General features: G+C 47.1%; 2 protein-coding genes across 3 annotated transcripts in view; one reads left to right on the top strand and one right to left on the bottom strand.

Moving 5' to 3' along the window:
- Nucleotides 1-18,577, top strand: part of SLC31A2 (solute carrier family 31 member 2) — a 287,433-nt gene that overhangs the window by 19,820 nt on the left and 249,036 nt on the right. The gene's annotated exons all lie outside the window — the stretch shown is intronic.
- The window catches only part of NIBAN2 (niban apoptosis regulator 2), a 100,605-nt gene that overhangs the window by 4,244 nt on the left and 77,784 nt on the right, over nt 1-18,577 (bottom strand). The window contains exons 6-13 of the mRNA XM_082208880.1: nt 14,356-14,471; nt 13,723-13,827; nt 11,096-11,258; nt 9,269-9,456; nt 7,755-7,910; nt 5,047-5,163; nt 2,463-2,570; nt 656-767 (exon numbers count right to left, since the gene is read on the bottom strand). Of these exons, the coding sequence (XP_082065006.1) occupies nt 656-767; nt 2,463-2,570; nt 5,047-5,163; nt 7,755-7,910; nt 9,269-9,456; nt 11,096-11,258; nt 13,723-13,827; nt 14,356-14,471 (1,065 nt within the window). The remainder of the gene's footprint in view (nt 1-655; nt 768-2,462; nt 2,571-5,046; nt 5,164-7,754; nt 7,911-9,268; nt 9,457-11,095; nt 11,259-13,722; nt 13,828-14,355; nt 14,472-18,577) is intronic.

The following is an 18,577-nucleotide window of genomic DNA, read 5'->3' as shown; positions in this document are numbered from 1 at the left end:
GCGCAGCCATCGGGAGGCGGGCACAAAGTGGCGCCGGTCTCCCGAGGGTTGCACAGAGCTTCCTGAAGCCTGCATTCGCCCCATAGGACGCACACACATTTCCCCTTCATTTTTGGAGGGGAAAAAGTGCGTACTATAGGACAAAAAATACGGTAGGTACCACTCCGGCAGGGAAGGTAAACAGCATTTCCATGTGCTGCTCTGGTTCGCCAGAAGCGGCTTAGTCATTCTGGCCACATGACCCAGAAGCTGTACGCCGGCTCTCTTGGCCAGTAAAGCGAGATGAGCGCCACAACCCCAGAGTCGTCCGTGACTGGACCTAATAGTCAGGGCCCCCTTTACCTTTTATTTCCCTCATAGATCTACAGTTCCCAAGGTTCCCTGGGAAGAACAATATACTGTTAAACTACTCTAGGAACAGTAGCAAAGTCATGTCTGGGGTAGGCATCTTTCTCCCCATTGATGTGGTGGGTCGTGGGGGAGCACCTGCATCATTTGGTGTGAAGCCGGACCTTCACCATGGTGGCTATTCTGTGACTGGCACCCACGGTGCCCTCTCACAACTCCAAATGTGCCCACTGGCCCAAAAACAGTCAGCGGCCACTTCAATAGAATAGTAACATCCCCCATGAGGAGGGCATTCACTCGTCCTTACCCATCATGATGTCTTTCATGACAGATTGCAGTACCACCTCTTCGTAGGTGTTCTCCACCAGGATGAAGCGGGCAAAATCCTCAAAAATCAGTTCCTGGAATCTTGAGAGGTCCTGCCATGGGAGAAAGAAAGGAAAGTATTTGGAATGAACAACAGAAAAAGGGGAAAATAAGAAAGGAGAGAGAGGGGGAAGGAAGACCCACACTCAACAAAACGAAGTGAAGAATAGAATTGACTGGGAAAGAGACTCTAATAATAGCAGCCCTTAAACATAATTTTAATTAACTATCATTATGTTATTCTTTCTGTCTTTCTTTCTTGCTTGCTTGCTGTAGTGTATTTGCTTAAAAAAATTACAAATGTTTTTCTGCTGGACAAAATTGCCCAAGCAAAGTGCCACCAGAAGAGCCTTATAGACAAGAGTTGGTTTACTGTTGTCGTTTTTAAAAAATTATGCACAACATTTACACAACAACCAGCAAAAGGAAACCAGTGGCTTCTCCAGATGTTGTTGAACTCCAATCCCACCAGCCCCAGTTAGGGATGGTGAGAGTTGCTGTCTGGTGGAGGCTGTTCCATTAGCACTTACTTGCAGGATCACATTATCCCATAAGCACCCACTCTGCTTCAGCCTGTGGTCTGTGTGACATTAATATTCTGCACTTGTAAGAAATTGATCTTTTAGTGCAGCAGCACCTGCACTTTGGAACTCCTTGCCTTTTAACATCTGGCAGGCTCCTTCCCCGTAGTCTTTTTGGAGCCTGCTGAAAATACTTTCCTTTGGGCAAACTTATTCATGGCATGTGGAAGCTGCCATGTATTTTAATATGGTTGTAGCTTATTGCTGATTTTATTCTTTTCAAATGTTTTCAATACATGCTTATTTGTTACCCTTATTTTTTTTTTTTTTTTTTTTTTTACTGGTAAGAGTTGGTTATCAGTAGATTGTCAGGTATTGTGGAGAGCTTTGCAGGCGCTCTGATCAGCTATGATGGCAAACTGCCCTTTAAGCTAAGCAAGATCATTGTCTGCCACACCCTGGCATCGTCTAGGATGTCAAGTGCAGAACAGGACAGCATGGCTTGGCCCAAATTATCTCGTGGGTCAATTGAGGAGACATATCCAAATGGGAAGCGGATGGCCCTGTGGGTTAAACCACAGAGCCTAGGACTTGCCGATCGAAGGTCGCGGTTCGAATCCCCACGTCGGGGTGAGATCCCATTGTTCGGTCCCTGCTCCTGCCAACCTAGCAGTTTGAAAGCACGTCAAAGTGCAAGTAGATAATTAGGTACCACTCCGGTGGGAAGGTAAACAGCGTTTCCTTGCACTGCTCTGGTTCACCATGCTGGCCACATGTACGCCGGCTCCCTCGGCCAATAAAGCGAGATGAGCGCAGCAACCCCAGAGTTGGCCACGACTGGACCTAACGGTCAGAGGTCCCTTTACCTTTACCTATCCAAATGTGATTTTGGTTATAAATGCAGTGTAAGGTAGTCTCTATGGCAGTATATTGTATTTAATTATGGGGTATCAAGAGTTTTTAGGGGGCTAACCAGGCTGGGATAGCTAGGATAGCATTCTTGTTGGTTTTTGAATGTCTGATGTAGATTTTTTTCAATTTCGTTGTTCTGTATGGGACAATGACAATAAAAACTATCGCAACATATCGTATGGTAGGCCGAATGAGGCCCTCATGCCAGACGTTCTTCCTCCCGGCCATGATGCTAGCACACTCCTTCTGAAAGGGAGGCTTTGCTTGCCCTTGCATTTGTGCGCACCCCTCTTCCTGTTGGGGGCTTGCGCTTACCCCTTTGCAAGTGGGGGCCAGCTTCTTCAGCAGGAAGGGGATGGTGATCTGGAGCAGGGCCTCCCGGAAGAACTTCTTCCTTACAGTGCTGCTGTCATAGTCATATTTCTGCAGGGAGGAGAGAAAAGAGGGGGCAGAGAGTCACACCACTGAGACAGAGGGAAGGGACTTAAACCATGTCAGAGAAGAGTGCCTAACCTCAGACCTACAGGACAACTACAACCCACCAAGCCTTGCTATCTGGGCCTAGGGGAGCTACAACTCTTGCCCCCCCCCCTTCCTTGAGGGTTCCTGCCTGCTTTTGATGTGTCATCAAACTCTTACCATGCCTCTTGCTTGTCTGGGTAGCAGGTAGAGAGGGGCAGCGGCGTAGCGTGGGTTATCAGCACCCGGGGCAAGGCAATTAATTTGCGCCCCCTAACCCGGGGCAAGGCAATTAATTTGCGCCCCCTAACCCGGGGCAAGGCAAGTACAGTAATTTACTCTCCCAAGCAGCAGCAGCAGCGAGGCTTCTCTTTCCCCCGCGCTCTCCTGGAGCTGCCTCTTTTCTTTCCTTTTTTCCCTTTCTCCAAGGCTTTTCGATTTCTCTCCTTAATTGATTCCTCCTCCACACCGCAGCGTTTCCTGGCTGCTTTCCCCCCCTTCCCCTCTCTCTCCTCCTCGCTCTGCTTGCCTTGCCCTGCCCTGCCTGAGGGCGCCCTGAGGAGACTCCGCTCTCCTTTTTGACCAGGCGAGGTGGAAAAGTCTCCTCCCGCCCCCTCGCCAGGCTCCCTGCTCGGCTCGGCTCACTACCCAGGCGGCCAGTGGAGAGAGAGCCGCAATTACCATAAAGCTCCTCTCCCTCCGCTTCGCCAAGCTGTCAAAGCCCAGCAGCAGCAGCAGCGGCAACGGCAGCAGCAGGCGCAGCCAGACCCCCGCCAGCCAGCCAGCCCGCCCGCCCGGCTTCCTCTCCTTTTTTTGCCCGTGGCAGAAGGCTTCGCTCTCCCCGTTCCGCGACCTCCTCGTCAAGCCAAGCGAGCGCGGGCTCCCTAACCCGTGGATTTTAGTAGGGGCAGAGAGCTGCTAGTGCGAGCGCGCCCCCCGCCCATGTTGCGCCCGGTGCGGCCGGCCCACCTGGCACCCCCCACGCTACGCCACTGGAGAGGGGTGAATGTAGGAATTAGCCTGCTGTGCAAAGTGAAAGTTTGAATGCATTGTCCTGTCCACTTTTCCCCTCTGGTTCTGCCCTCCACTGGCTATGGCCTCCTACAAAGTTGCCCAGAAGGAATGCCTTCCTTGGGGTGAAAACATTTCCACAACATGTAACCAAATGGGTATGGCAGATGGTTTCAGGCAGGTGTGGGAAGGCAAAAGCTAGATTTCCTTTTAAATTTGTCTTGACAAAAGAGGCAGGACTTAAAATAGTGCAAAAACGGCATCTGACGCCTATACGGTTAGTTCATATTAGCACCTCCTACTCACTAAACTGTTGGAGAGGCTGTGGAATGGCACATGCAGTGGACGTGTGGCAAATTGGCTTGGTTCTGGGAGGAAGTATTTTTCCAAAGTAAAAGCCATTACTGAACAAAATGCCTCTAAACTTCCAATCTTCCCAATCTTTTCATGGCAAGTGATATTCTCTTACAGCTGGAATGTCTATCAAGTTCTTCTCTGCTAGTGGTCAGGCTTGTAATAGCGAGATACTTAAGAAGGTGTTTCTCTGGCAAATCGGTACAATGAAGTATGGGAAATAGCACTTGTGGGGAAATTGAATAATAAACTAAAATTGGCACGAGGCACGAAGCACAGGGAATCTTTCGCTGGCACAGATTTGTTATGCACATGGCTAAAAATGAAAACGGAGGTATTTTATAACTTTAGAAAACTTTTGCTAGTGAGACAAGGTGGTTAGAATGTCAGACTAGGACATGGAGGACCAGGGTTTAAATCCCTGCACAGCCATCAAACTCACTGGGTGACCTTGGGCCAAGTCACTCACTCTCTGCCTACCTCACAGAGTTGTTGTGAGGATAAAATGGGGAGGAGAACTATGTATGCCACCTTGAACTCTTGGATGAAAGGTGGGATAAATAAGCGATAAATAAAATGTAATGAAATTAAAAATACACTGTTTATCTCCTTATGTACAAATGGTTGACTGGGACAGGAACTTATTATGCTATTTGGATGCTATTCTGCATGCATTCCCTGAACACCGTCTTCTTGGATTAGGTCGTGATACTTCATTACTTGTGTGTACGATGTTGATAAATGTCATAAAAATTTAATGAACAAAATAAGAATGTAAAAAGGAAAGAAAACATTTCCCTGTTCCTGACTTAATGCCATGTGGCTTGATAGGCTACCAACAGTTCTCAACCAGGGCAGCTCAGACAGCAGACAATGAAACTCTTAAATTTCAGGGTTGTGGGTTCAAGTCACACGCTGGGCAAAAGATTCCTGCATTGCAGGGGGTTGGACTAGATGGCCCCTTGAGGTCCCTTCCAACTACATTTCTATGATTCTATTTGCTTCTTCCAGAAGCCAGCCTGGCAGGTCTGATCCAGTGCAAATGGACCTAAAGCTTGGCAGGTTGTAGGCTCACCTTAAGCACCCGCTCCAAGATGCGCTGAATGGTTTTGCAGAGCTCATCTTTGTCTGGCGATTTCCCCACCTCCTGATGAAGGAGCGTCTCAAAGGTGTACACGGTATCGTCCATTTGCTGCAACACCCAAAAACAACAAGTAACCGTTTATTTAAAAGATATAAAACACTGAATCCAGTTGCTTAGAAGACCGCTGGCTTTGGAATAAGAGTTTTAAACCCTGATTTGCTTGGGGCTCTGCCTCTACAGACCTCTTTGCTGAAAGGCCATTAACACTTGATGGAGAAGCACCATGACATTCTACGTACAGGTGTTGGGATTTGATAGCTTAGCTGCAAAAAAAAATTACCTTCTGAAATTAAAATAAGTGTCACAATTATGCTCTTAAACCTTTCGATTGTGTAATTTTACAGCATGCCTAAGTTCATTTGGATGTCATTGTTGTTTTTGATTTGAATTATTACATGGTAGAGAGAGAACCCAAACTGCATATAAACAAACAAAAAACTTAAAACGAGAATGTATGGCTTGTAAAACATGTACAAATCATCCTGGCCACTAGAGGGCAGTGGTGGCAATTCCCTGCCCAAACAGGGTCAAAGGGAAGACCTATTCACCAGAATTTGGGGGTTGTGCTAGGCTGAAAATTTCTTCAACAGCAAAGTAACCCAAATGGTGATTTTACAACAAATAAACACACAAACATCACTGGAGGCCCTGTGATTAAATTAAGTGAAGGTTTAGCTCTCTCTCTTTTTTAAATGACAACGCTCTGGGACACCTAGTGAAGTTGGGTGACAATAGTACTAAGGGCTACTCTCTCAGCTCGGTTGATTCATCTGATGGGGGTTGGAGCTGAGTGAATCCCTCCCTTTTGGGGGGAATTGGGGTAAAAGGTTCAATGGGGGGGGGAGATTCAGAACAATGGGCTCCATCCACTGCTATTCCTACTCAGAGTTGACATTAATGGGGCCACTTTGCATGGAATTTAGTTAGGGATAGCCTACTGGTAACCTACTGGGACGCGGGTGGCGCTGTGGGTTAAACCACAGAGCCTAGGACTTGCTGATCAGAAGGTCAGCGGTTCAAATCCCCGCGACAGGGTGAGCTCCCATTGCTCAGTCCCTGCTCCTGCCAACCTAGCAGTTCGAAAGTAGATAAATAGGTACCGCTCCGGCGGGAAGGTAAATGGCGTTTCCGTGCACTGCTCTGGTTCGCCAGAAGCAGCTTAGTCATGCTGGCTACATGACCCGGAAGCTGTACGCCGGCTCCCTTGGCCAATAAAGTGAGATGAGTGCCACAACCCCAGAGTCAGCCATGAGCTGTTCAACAGTGGAATGGATTCCCTCGGGATGTCGTTGACTCTCCCCCACTGGAGGTTTTTCCACAGAGGCTGGATGACTATCTGCCACGGATTATTGAGCTGTGATTGCTACATTACAAGGGGTTGGACTACATGACCCTTGGGGGTTCCTTTCAACTCTACAATTTTATGATTCTCAATACATCAAAAATAAAGAGAGAAAAACAAAAAAAGAACAATACAACAAAACAACAAGAAAAGCAAAAAATATTCAAAAAACACATCCAATATTTCTATATCTCTATCTTTCATTTACTTGTATCATCAACCTCCTCACACCTCTTTTTTTTGTATTCTTGTTCAATTAGCTATTTCAGCAAATCCTTTCCATCTTTCTCAATTTCTGTTCTATAATTTATCTTAACACAATCTGACCTTAAATTTTACACTTTGGCCCATTAACAATCTATTTTTACTTAGTTCTTTATAACATTTCTGCTAAAACCATGTAACTTCATTCCAGCATCCTTCTAACATTCATTTTTCTTTTTTCTGTAACTATTAAACTTTTAATAAATATCTTTTTTTAAAAAATACAATTTTATGATTCTCAGTTAGTCCAGTTCATTAACAAGTATGGGGTGGGTGCCAACATTGCTTCAAAGGAATAATCAAGAGCTTCCAGTGAGTTCATAATTGCTCCTTTGCTGGGGGGGGGGGAGCAAACACCCACTATCCACCAGCACCAGGAGCAAGAAGAGGCTGGCACCGACTCTGCCTTCTAAAATGAAGGGGGGAGGCTCAATTATATCAGTGGTTTCTTCCTGCTTCTTAAGTAAGCTGGTGTGTCTTCTAAGACGCTCAATTAATCACTGTGTTCTCAGGGGATTCACTGCTGGGCAGTCACACCCACCAGCCAAATTTGGCTCACAAAGCATTAGGGCAGGCATAAGCAAACCCAGCCCTCCAGATGTTTTGGGACTACAATTCCCATCATCCCTGACCACTGGTCCTGTTAGCTAGGGATCATGGGAGTTGTAGTCCCAAAACATCTGGAGGGCCAAGTTTGCCTGCGTCTGCATTAGGGTATATGCGGATCTGGCCCACTGGGTAGAAAGATAAAAAAAAGTTGTACACCACCCCTGACCATATTCAAATCTAGATAGCAACAGGAATGTGATGCAATGTTTGCATGCCTGAGTTCTTGGATGTTGTCTCACTCTACAAAGAGTCACTTCCATTGCTCCGCCCACTTTTATTGCCGGTCCCGCCCACCACCAACACATGTGAGCCTTGGGCTGAAATAAAGATGTCCTTCCGTTTGAATCCAAAGAGCTGTTTGCAAGCTTGCCAGATACTGTCAACGAGGCTGGCTTTTGGTCCGATCTGGCAAGGCAGTCCTTACCTGTCTCATCAGGATCTGGGCCCGCTGCTTAAACACAGAGGCGCTGGACACATCAAACCTCTGCTGCAGCCCTTCCAGCTTCAACTGGTCCATCTTCTCATAGCAGGACTGCATCTTGACTGGGTGGAAAGCCAGCTGGGAAAGGTTTTCCATGTACTGGAAGAGCGGGGAGAGGAAAAGATATTACTACTACTACTACTATTACTACTATTACAGTCATACCTATTACTACTATTACAGTCATACCTCATGTTACGTTTGCTTCATGTTATGTTTTTTCAGGTTGCATCCCACGGCGACCCAGAAGTACCGGAAAGGGTTACTTCCGTATTTCACTGCTTGCACATGCTCAGTAGCACTAAATCGCGCTTCACGCATGCACACAAGCACCAAATCACACTGCACATCTGTGCAGATACAGTGCTTCAGGTTGCACGCTTTTCATGTTGCAAACAGGCCTCTGGAACGGATCCCGTTCGCAACCAGAGGTACTACTAATTACAACTGCTACTAGAGGCTTCTGTCTCTGTTTCTCTGCTCAACAACACAACCCCCCCTTGCCACCCCCCTTCCCCCACCCACCCCCTCCCTTTACGCCTCACCCATCCCCTGGCCTATCCCCTCATGGCTTGCCCAAACTCCACTTCCCCTCCTCTCCCAACTCACCCAAAACCTCACCCCTTTTAAAGGAGGTGAGGGGCTTCAGAGAGTGGCTTAGCAAATTGCTCTCTGAAGTGCTTCCTCCCACCTCCATTAAAGAGTTCACCAGGGCCACCTGCCTCCCACGCTGCTGCTCACTCACCTGCCTACCATACTGCAACATGATGACAGCCTTACAATTTTTATGTATATAGAAGGATTTGTATTATTTTTACTACCACGGCCACTTATTAGTGCTTTCCTCAAAAAAGTAACCCAAAGAGGCTTACAAATACTATATGAAACCAATTATAACAAATGCAACCCATGAGAACTTTCAGAAGAATCCCACATCTATTCAAATAGTTATTGCAGATAAAGGTAAAGGCAAAGGGACTCCTGACCGTTAGGTCCAGTCGTGGCCGACACTGGGGTTGCGCCACTCATCTCGCTTTATTGGCCGAAGGAGCCGGCGTACAAGAGCAGCACAAGGAAACGCCGTTTACCTTCCCACCGGAGTGGTACCTATTTATCTACTTGCACTTTGATGTGCTTTCGAACTGCTAGGTTGGCAGGAGCAGGGACCGAGCAACGGGACTTCACCCCATCATGGGATTTGAACTGCCAACCTTCTGATTGGCAAGCCCTAAGCTCTGTGGTTTAACCCACAGCGCCACCCACGTACTGCCCCACTAAAAGAGGCCACAGGTACTTGAAACCCTTCAAATTAAGGGCTAAAAGCTAGGGTAAAAAGAAAATAACTAATTTCCAGGTCCTTTTGCTGAAGTCTGAGGAGCCTTATGCTGAAGACCCTGCCTTACAATGCTTAGCGCAACCCCAAATTTCCTTTTTTGTCACCAAGACCTCTAGCTTACCTCCCCCATCTTCTCCATTCCTCCTTCGTTGAGGATGTTCATATTCATGTCGGTCACCTCCTTGAAGAAGACTTCCCGCACCTCGGCAAAGCCCTGGCTGGTGGGGATCATAAGTGCCTCCAGGATGGAAGGGATGTAAGGCTGGACGTGGTTCCGAACACAGATCTCGGCTTTGGAGAAGACTGTGGCTGGATGAAGAAGCATCAGGGAGGTTAGAACTGCCTCCACAAACCTGCACCCCAGATCTGGACATCTGTGCAGGCAACTAGCAAACGCCATACGATCGATCATACAGATATCAACCAGAGTTGAAAAATGCCTCGAAAGGTCATTTAGCCCATGGGTAGGCAAACTAAGGCCTGGGGGCCGGATCCAGCCCAATCACCTTCTAAATCCGGCCCGTGGACAGTCCAGGAATCAGCATGTTTTTACATGAGTAGAATGTGCCCTTTTATTTAAAATGCATCTCTGGGTTATTTGTGGGGCATAGGAATTCATTCATTTTTATTTATTTTTCAAAATATAGTCCAGCCCCCCACAAGGTCTGAGGACAGTGGACTGGCCCCCTACTGAAAAAGTTTGCTAACCCCTGATCTATCCCAAGCCCTGATGTTGCAGAAAACCCACAGATAGGTGCTCTAAAACCATTAACCAAGGAGATGCTGCTCCCTGTGGTTCTCCAGGGGTGTGGCAGGAGAGGGTGGCAAGTGTGGTGGGAAGATTCAAGGCAACCAAAGAAGCATTTAAATATTCCAGGGTAGTATAGTACAGTAACTATTTTGTGCAACTGCAAAGGGGACCCGGATATTTCATTTGGCACATCTTACCTGAGAATATTCTGCTATTCTATTCTATTGAATGCAACAAATAATTTGGTTTTATTGTATGTGTGGTGCCCAATGATTTTCGTGGTTATTGTTCTTTGTTTGTTTGTTTTTTGTTCTCCTTCTGAATGATGCCATGGCCTATGGCTAGTGCAATAAAAAGTTTAATTGGTCTAACTATTTTGTGCAGGGGATCCATCCCTGGCCACCGCGCATGTTGGCGGAGGATGCATAAGCATCCTCTGCCACCATTTTGCCCACTTCTGGGATCAAAAGGACCTGTATGTTGACAATCATACGCCAATTGGACATGCCTAAAATAGTTGCTGCCAGTATGGTATGGTATGGTATGGTATGGTATGGTATGGTATGGTATGGTATAGTATAGTATCAAAAATATTATTTTTATTTGCACAATATGGATAAGTATCTTTTTAAAATGAGATCAAGAGCATCAAGTGACAATGAGGACAATCCTAGTTGTGTTTTCCAATGTCTAAAAAACACACAAAATCTCTTGTGTGACACAAGAAAAAATATATTCTTAAAGTGTAGCCCAGAGCAGAAGCTTTTGAGAACCGCTAGTCTAACAGTTTGGCGATGTCTCATGCTAAGTCAGACAGCTGGTCCCTCTACCTCAGTATTGTCTACACTGACTGGCAGCAGCACTCCATGATTTCAAAACGAGGTCTCTTCCAACCCCCCTGGAGATGCCAGGGATTGAACCGGGACATTCTGCATGCAAAGCCAATGTTCTACCACTGAGCTACATCCCTTCCCTTCATAAGATGCTGTTATACACTGAGTCAGGCTGTTGGTCCATTTAATTCAGTGTTGCCTACACTGGCTGGCACCTGCTGGGTTTCAGACTGGAGTCTTACCCAGCCCTTACTGGACATGCCATTGGGGATTGAACTTCGGACCTCATGCATGAGAAGCAGGGGCTCTGCCCTGAGCCACGGCCCTTTCCACAAAGCAAAGGGTCTCTCTCTCCATCCCCTACCTCGGATTTTGCTGGCCAGGTGCTCCTTCGATTGGATGATCTGATCCATATCTGTGCGGATGGTGCTGGTCATCCCAGGCTTCTCAACCTCGCATTTAACCACAGCTTCGTCATACTGGACTTTGGTCTGGTCGTAGACCATCCTATACACAGCGTCAGAGACCTAGGAAAAGATGGGGAAGGGTTTTGGGGGGATAAGATGGGAGAGCATCCTTCTTAGTGAGCCATCAAGAGACAGGCAACTCCTCCTCCCCCTTCTACCTCAACCATCTAGCTGGGCTGCCCCAGCCACTCTGGGAGGCTTCCAACACATAATAAAACATCAAGGTTATTGCAGCAAGGGTAAGATATGCCCTGCAGCTTGCAACAGAACACGTGTACATGGGCAGGGGTGCGGAGATTAATAAATTAGAACGACCTGTTCTATGGGGAAAACCAAAAACAGAGAGAAAGTGAAAATATTTTCACTCTGGAATTTGTACTTAGAATTGTTTATATGCCCATCAGGCTCTGTGGGAACCCATCCCCCCATTTTTTTCTCCTTCCCTCCCCCATCCGAACACCTACTACGTCTTTTTAAATTTGTACAAATAGTATTTACTTTAAGTGTATGATACAAACTGCTGTGATCCCTTGCTGATCTTTCTCTGCCCCTCCCGCATTCTACTGATCATATTAATTTGTTCTATTGTTAAGGAAAAGCAAAAATAAAATAAGAAGCTGTTAGAAGTTGAGATAAAAAAGTGCACTCAAGGAATCTAAATTCTGTGCCCCTTAATTGGAGCCAATGTTCTACCACTGAGCTACATCCCTTCCCTTCATAAGATGCTGCTATACACTGAGTCAGGCTGTTGGTCCATTTAATTCAGTGTTGCCCACACTAGGCCACACATATCTCTACCATTTGCATGATTTTATACTCCTTTCCCTAGAACAGGAGCAGAAACCTGTGGCCCGTCCAATGTTCTTGGATTCCAGTTATCATCAGCCCCAGCCAACATGGCTAATAGTCAGGGATGATGGGGGCTGACATCAAGCAAGATATTGAGGGCCACAAGTCCCACATCCCTTCTGCAAAGCAACACATATTTTCCCCACCGCTAGAATGAAAGGGGGAAAAGTGGCATGATGGCAGGTCCTGAAATATCACCTAAACGCTCACACTCTCATTATTAAAGGATTTTTATTTGCGAGAATAACTAAAAGGGGGGGGGACCTTGCCAGCTGATATTAACAATAAGACTGCATTGCAGAGAGTTGGACTAGACCCCCGTAGTCCCCTCCAACTCTGATTCTGTGATCTATGACTATCCCATAAATTAAAATTTCAATGTTAATAAACACTGCCCACAAGTCTTGCTCAGCTGCTCTGTGGCATTTTTTTTAGCTGCACTTTCAAGGGCATCTACACAAACTTTCATAAGAACTAGAAACCTGAATAGAGTGGTACCTCTGGATGCGAATGGGATCCGTTCCAGAGCCCCGCTCACATCCTGAAGCAAACGCAACCCGCGTCCGCGGTCGTGATTCGCTGCTTCCACGCTTGCACATGACGCCATTTTGAGTCTGCACATGCGCGAGCTGTGAAACCTGGAAGTAACGCGCTCCGTTACTTCCGGGTCTCCGTTACTTCCAGGTTGCCGTGTGTGTGTGTGTGTGTGTGTGTGTGTATGTATATGTATATGTATATGTATATGTATATGTATATATACAGATATAGATAGATACATGAAGAATGCTGAGATGTACAGGAGGATTAATTCTGAGCCCAATTATAAATTCCTGTGACTTCTCCCGGCACAGAATCACAGGGCACACCTGCAACCCTACATATAAATAAGGAAGTATTAAGAAATTTGGAGAGGGTGCATGCAAAAGGGGTCTTGTGAGGGTTTTTTTTACTCTTCCACACAGGGCTCCGGTGTGCTGGAGGGAATGTCCTCATTATACTGCAGTGTTTGGAAGGCAGCCACCGGGAGCTGAATATTTGTTTAAAAGGGAGTTTTCTGCCAATCTATTTTTAAAAATGGCTCACAAGGAAATATTTATCCTGGTTTTTCAAACAGTATATATATATTCTTCCCACCCGAGGTCTTTTGACATTCTGGGCCATAATTATCTTACAGCTAAAAGCATGGTTTTTATTTGTTTGGGGTTTTTTTCACTGAATGCAGCCTGGAAATGGACAGGGCCACAAATGCATGGAGAAATTTCTGGTAGAGAAATCCTGTTTTCCATTCATAAGAGAAGTAGGGAGACAGAGCTGAGGAACCTGTGGAGTTCCAGATGTGGCAGGGGTCCAATTCCTGCATGCTCCAGCCAGGCCAATGGTCAGGGATGATGGGAGTTATAGTTCAATAACATTCAGAGAGCCTAAGGTTCCCACATTCCTGGAGCAACATTGGGACATAGGAATCTGCCTTATACAAAGTCAGACCAATACCAATACAGACCTAGCTCTGTATTGTCTACACTGACTGATAGTGGCTATCCAGAGTTTTAAGCGGGGAGTGTCTCTCAACCCTACCTGGTGATGCCAGGGATTGAACTTTGGACCTTGCAGCAGGGAGTTCCATACGTTTACATATTACAGAGTGGGACCTGGTGCATGCTCAGCGCACACTCACCTGGATCCAAACTCTGTGTCTCTCTTGGATTTTGCCCTTCAGGCGGGGCCCAATCATGTTCTTCAGCTCAGGAAGAAGTTCCTCCATCACTAAGTTGCTCAAGACCTGGATTGGGTATAAAGGTAAGGAAAGGTTGGTTCGATTTATTGTATTGCTTCCCACAACGAAAAGCCCTGAAACAATTCACAAGGTGACTAAGATACAATAAGACCGATCCATAAAACATAGTTGGGTTAAAAACATCCAGTCATTGGTGCTACCCAAACTCCTGTAGGTACAAAAGAAATACCTTTGCCTGGTGCCTTACTGATGGCAAAACCAGCGCCAAGGGAGGTGACAGCACTGATGACACAATGGGAGGTAGAAACAAAGGAAGCTGGCTTAAACTGGGCCAGATTTTTGGTTCATTTAGCCCAGTACTGTCTGCACTGACTGGCAGTGAATCTCCAGGTGGGGCTGGGAGAGACTCCTATCTGAAATCCTGGAGAGCATCTGCCAGTCAAAGTAGACAATATTGAGCAAGAAGGACCACTGTTCTGACTCAGTATAAGGCTGCTTCCGATGTTCTTATGACCTCAGGTTGTCAAGCATACCTAGGAATTAATTTCCTGGGCTGCTCCCTCAAAGACTCACCTGTGCTTCATTGCCACAAAGCATGTCCCATGTGCCATACTGGTCCTTAGACTGGCGGTACATGCGGACGGCATCAGTGAATGCAGGAGCCTCTACCTTGTTGTCCTCAGAAATACCTGGAAGAGAAAAGGGGAAGGTGCTTTTTTAGAGGGGGGGGACGTCAACTCTATGTCTCTTAGAGCAGTGAGCAGTGTTCTTCAACCATGGGTTCCCAGATGTTGTTGGATTACAACTCCCACCATCCCCTGCCAGATGCCATTTGATTACAAGTCCCATTGTCCTCAGCGTGATCAAGGGAAGTAATAGTACCACACCTAGAATACTGTGTCCAGTTCTGAGCACCACAGTTTAAGGACATTGACAAGCTGGAATGTGTGAAGAGGAGGACAACCAAGATGATCAAGGATCTGGAAACCAAGCCTTATGAGCAACAATTGATGGAATTGTCCCATGGAAGATGGAGCAAGCTTGTTTTCTCCTGCTTTGGAGGTGAGTACATGAACCAACAGCTTCAAGTAACAAGAAAAGAGATTCCAATGAACTTTCTCACACCAAGAGCTGTTTGACTGTGGAAGAGACTCCCATGAGAGGTGGTGGACTCTCCTTCCTCGGTTTTGTTGAAACAACAACAATTTTATAATTTTTACCCCACCTATCTAACTGGGTTGCCCCAGTCCTTCTAATATATGAGCAGAGGTTGGATGGCCTTCTGTCACAGATGCTTTAGTTGAGATTCCTCCGTTGCAGTGGGTTGGACTAGATGGCTCATGGACCCTTCCAATTCTACAATTCTATGATGGAGTTGGACTACAACTCCCAACATCCCTAGCTCAACGCTCAGGGATCATGGTAGCTGCAGTCTGACACATCTGGGGAAACAAGGTTGGAAAACTGCAACCTACAGCAATCAGGGTCAATCAAAATGATCCTATCCAGTAGGAGAGGCTACCCCAGCCTCCTAGACAGGACAGAAAGAGCAAACCGAGCCCTCTGCCCCAATGCCATATAGACAAATCTTCCATAAAACAAAACAATAACACAGCCTAGCAAACTGGACCCCCTGAAATCCAGCTGCTGGGAATCACAAGAGGAGAGAGTGCTGTGGTGCTCAGATCATAGGCATGTAAAGAGAGGGTCACAGGTTCAACCCTTGCTGTCTCCAAGCAGGGTTGGGAGAGAGCCCTGTCTGGAACCCTAAAGAGTCACTGCTGGTCAGTGCAAACAATGATAACCTTGATGGACTAATGGCCTAGTTCTGAAGAAGGCAGCTTCCTACATTTCCTAGCAAGCCCAACCAGCTGAGGGAGAGGGAGAAGGGTTAAAAAGAAGGAAGAGTTAAGCAGGCAAGGCTGGGCTGTGCCTGTGCCAGTGTCAGAGTTACAATCACAGTGCTCTGGAAATTGACGTAACATCCACAAAAGAGGAATCCTGTCTGGAAAGCCGAAGACGGAGGAAGGTCTTCAAAAGGGAAACTGCCACATTTTGGCACAGGGCGGGGGGGGGGGGGGAGGATAGGGAAGAGAAAGTGACTAAAAATAATGTGACGGGATGAATCACAGTCAGCACATGATTTCTGAAAATCTTTTAACACAAGCAACACCCCCGTAAGCGGGTTGGAGAAAGGAGTGCATTGCAGCTGCCCAAGATTCCTCTGTGTGTGATTCACTGCTGGGGAAGGGGGAGGCTGGAAGGTTGGGAGTACTTCTCCACAGTCTTCTCACCCCCCCACCCAAACCTTTCGGAATAGACAGCTTTCAAATATAGGTGGAATGAGAAGAGTTAAGCCAAGAGGTGGCTAGATCTGGCAAGGTCTGGACTAAGGTTTCAGCAACAAGAATTATAGCCTGGGCACACACTCCGCTCTGAAATGGGAGAAGGAAAGAAGAGGTGTAAAAGGAAAAAAAGAAAAAGCTGGCATTCTTTTAATGACCAAGTCTGGAGTTGGCAGGGACAAACCGTAGAGGGACAGAGGAAAGGGAAGCAGGCAGAGAGCTCTCTCTCTCCTTTGAGAAAGGGTAGTGTTAACTCTGCCTTGTCTTTGGTTTCTTTGCAAGGCTCTGGAAGGGGAGGAAACAACAGGGATGCTGGATTAAGAACAACAACAAAAGGGGCTCTTTCAACACTGGTGGAAGAAGAATACCGGATGCCTGGTACATCACAAGAGCATATTTTGTCCGTCCTCAGGGAAGGCAAGGAGCTACGCAGAATATGACCATGACTCTCTTCTGCCCCCGTTACAAATACTATTTCCTACCCAGTAGGATTCAGAGACACCAGAAGCTGCAGCCAAGCTCTGTGGCTGTGCACATGCGTGAGATCCTATGGAAAGGCTTCACTTCCACTACCACCACCCTGCAACTCTAGATCCAGAACCACCATCTCCTTAGGAAAATAGGAACCTGCCATATATTCGCCATATCATTGGTCCATATAGCTCAGTACTGTCTATAATGACTGGCCATGACTCTCCAAGGCTTCCAGGAACGGGACATTCCCAGTCCTTCCTGGAGATGTTGGGAGACTGAACCTGGGTGTGCAAACAGATGCCCAGCCATTGAGCTACAGTCTTCCTCCTAACCATAAACTAAGGTTCTAGTCCTCATAATTCAGACAGGAACAGGAACACAGGGATCTGCCTTATGCTGAGTCAGAGCATTGGTCTGCACCAACTGGCAGCTGCTCTCTAGAGCTTTCAGACAGGGGTCACTCCCAGTGCCACTTGGAGATGCCACTGGAGATTGGACCTGGGGCCTTTTGCATGCAACACAGATGGTCTGCCACTGAGCTGCAGCCGTTCCCCTTCAGATAGGCTTGGGAAATGCAGCCATGGATGGAGGCAGGAGGAGGATGGGTGAAGGAAAGAATGAACCTCAGGACATTTCTCTGGCTTCATTTTGGCGTAAGGGGGTGCAGGCCTGCTGATCGTGGATGGGTTCCGAAAGCCAGCATGACCATTTTCCAGGCATGTGGCAGAACACACACACACACACACACACACACACACACACACACACACAGCATGTATGCAACTGGCTGCTCAGCATCTCCCTTGAAAGATTCTGGAAGGGGAGATGATCCAGTGCCACCTGCCTGCAGTCCTGCCTGGGGATGACTAGTAATTTTTTCTTGCCCTCCATTTTGAAGTCACCATTGCCTGAACAACTATGGTTAAGGTTGTTGTTACTGCTCAGTAGGGCTGGCAGTGTACGCTCCTGAAGCTCACAACATGAAGCAGGCCTAAGCTCCAGCTCACATCAGCCCCAGACCCAGATTTTGAAGTCCAAAACCTCTGGAGCACAGCAAGTTAGCAGAGGGCTCCAATAAGCAACATCCCACATGCCTGTTGAGGTGGCACAGTCCAAGTGGGTCTATCCCCATGTGATGCTTGGGTGCAGAACATTTCCTCCTAGGCAACTTTCTGAGTGGCGGGACCAGAGACATTACGAACACAGATTTTACCTTTGAGCTACAAGCTATGCACACCCCTCTGTCCAGGCATGCAAGAGGCATGATCAGAGTTCAAGGACACATTCCAGCCAGGCAAAAACTCATTAGGAAGGTGCAAAACAGACCTGGTGAAGGGAGAGGGGAGTGTGGGGCAATTTCTGAGGGCTAGCTGGAGAGGCAGGACAAGGACAGGTGTGTGTGTGTGTGTGTGTGTGTGTGGCAGGTTTTCATAAAGAGGAATAAATAAATAAAAGCACAGAAAGCCAACCTTGCAATCTCTCTTGCACACATGACCTTGTCCCATGGGTCAGTTGCACAACATGCAGCCTAACGACGACTCCTTCATTTAAGGAGGTGGCGCTGAGCCATCTGAGCCCAGCAATAAATTAAAACGTGACTGCAAAGGACATAAACTTAAAATAACAAAGCAGCACACGTACTGGGAGTGAACTCTCAAAACGTTGCAGCTTGAAAGAAACCAGGGAGGAAAGGGAAGGAGGGGGAAGGACAGGGTGGTTTATTGTAAGCACCGTGGAAGGATCTGCCCAGTTCAGGGTGGGAAAAGGAATTTCAGAGGGAAGTCCTCCCCAAGGGGGTGGGGAGGGGTGATGGATGGCTTTCTAGCCTGGCATTCTAATGCTCTCCCACCCGCACAACGCATTCCACGTAGGCCAGGCAGCGGGAAACCTGCCAAGAGAGAAAAGGAGAGGACAGGATGGGTGGGGATCACCGCATCGAAAATGCCACCCTCTGCCAGCAAAGCCTCACCCTGCGC

The sequence above is a fragment of the Podarcis vaucheri genome, assembly GCF_965113315.1.
Source record: "Podarcis vaucheri genome assembly, chromosome: Z".
Lineage (NCBI taxonomy): Eukaryota > Metazoa > Chordata > Lepidosauria > Squamata > Lacertidae > Podarcis > Podarcis vaucheri.
The sequence above is the reverse complement of the archived record's forward strand: the minus strand, read 5'-3'. Positions and strand labels throughout refer to the sequence as shown.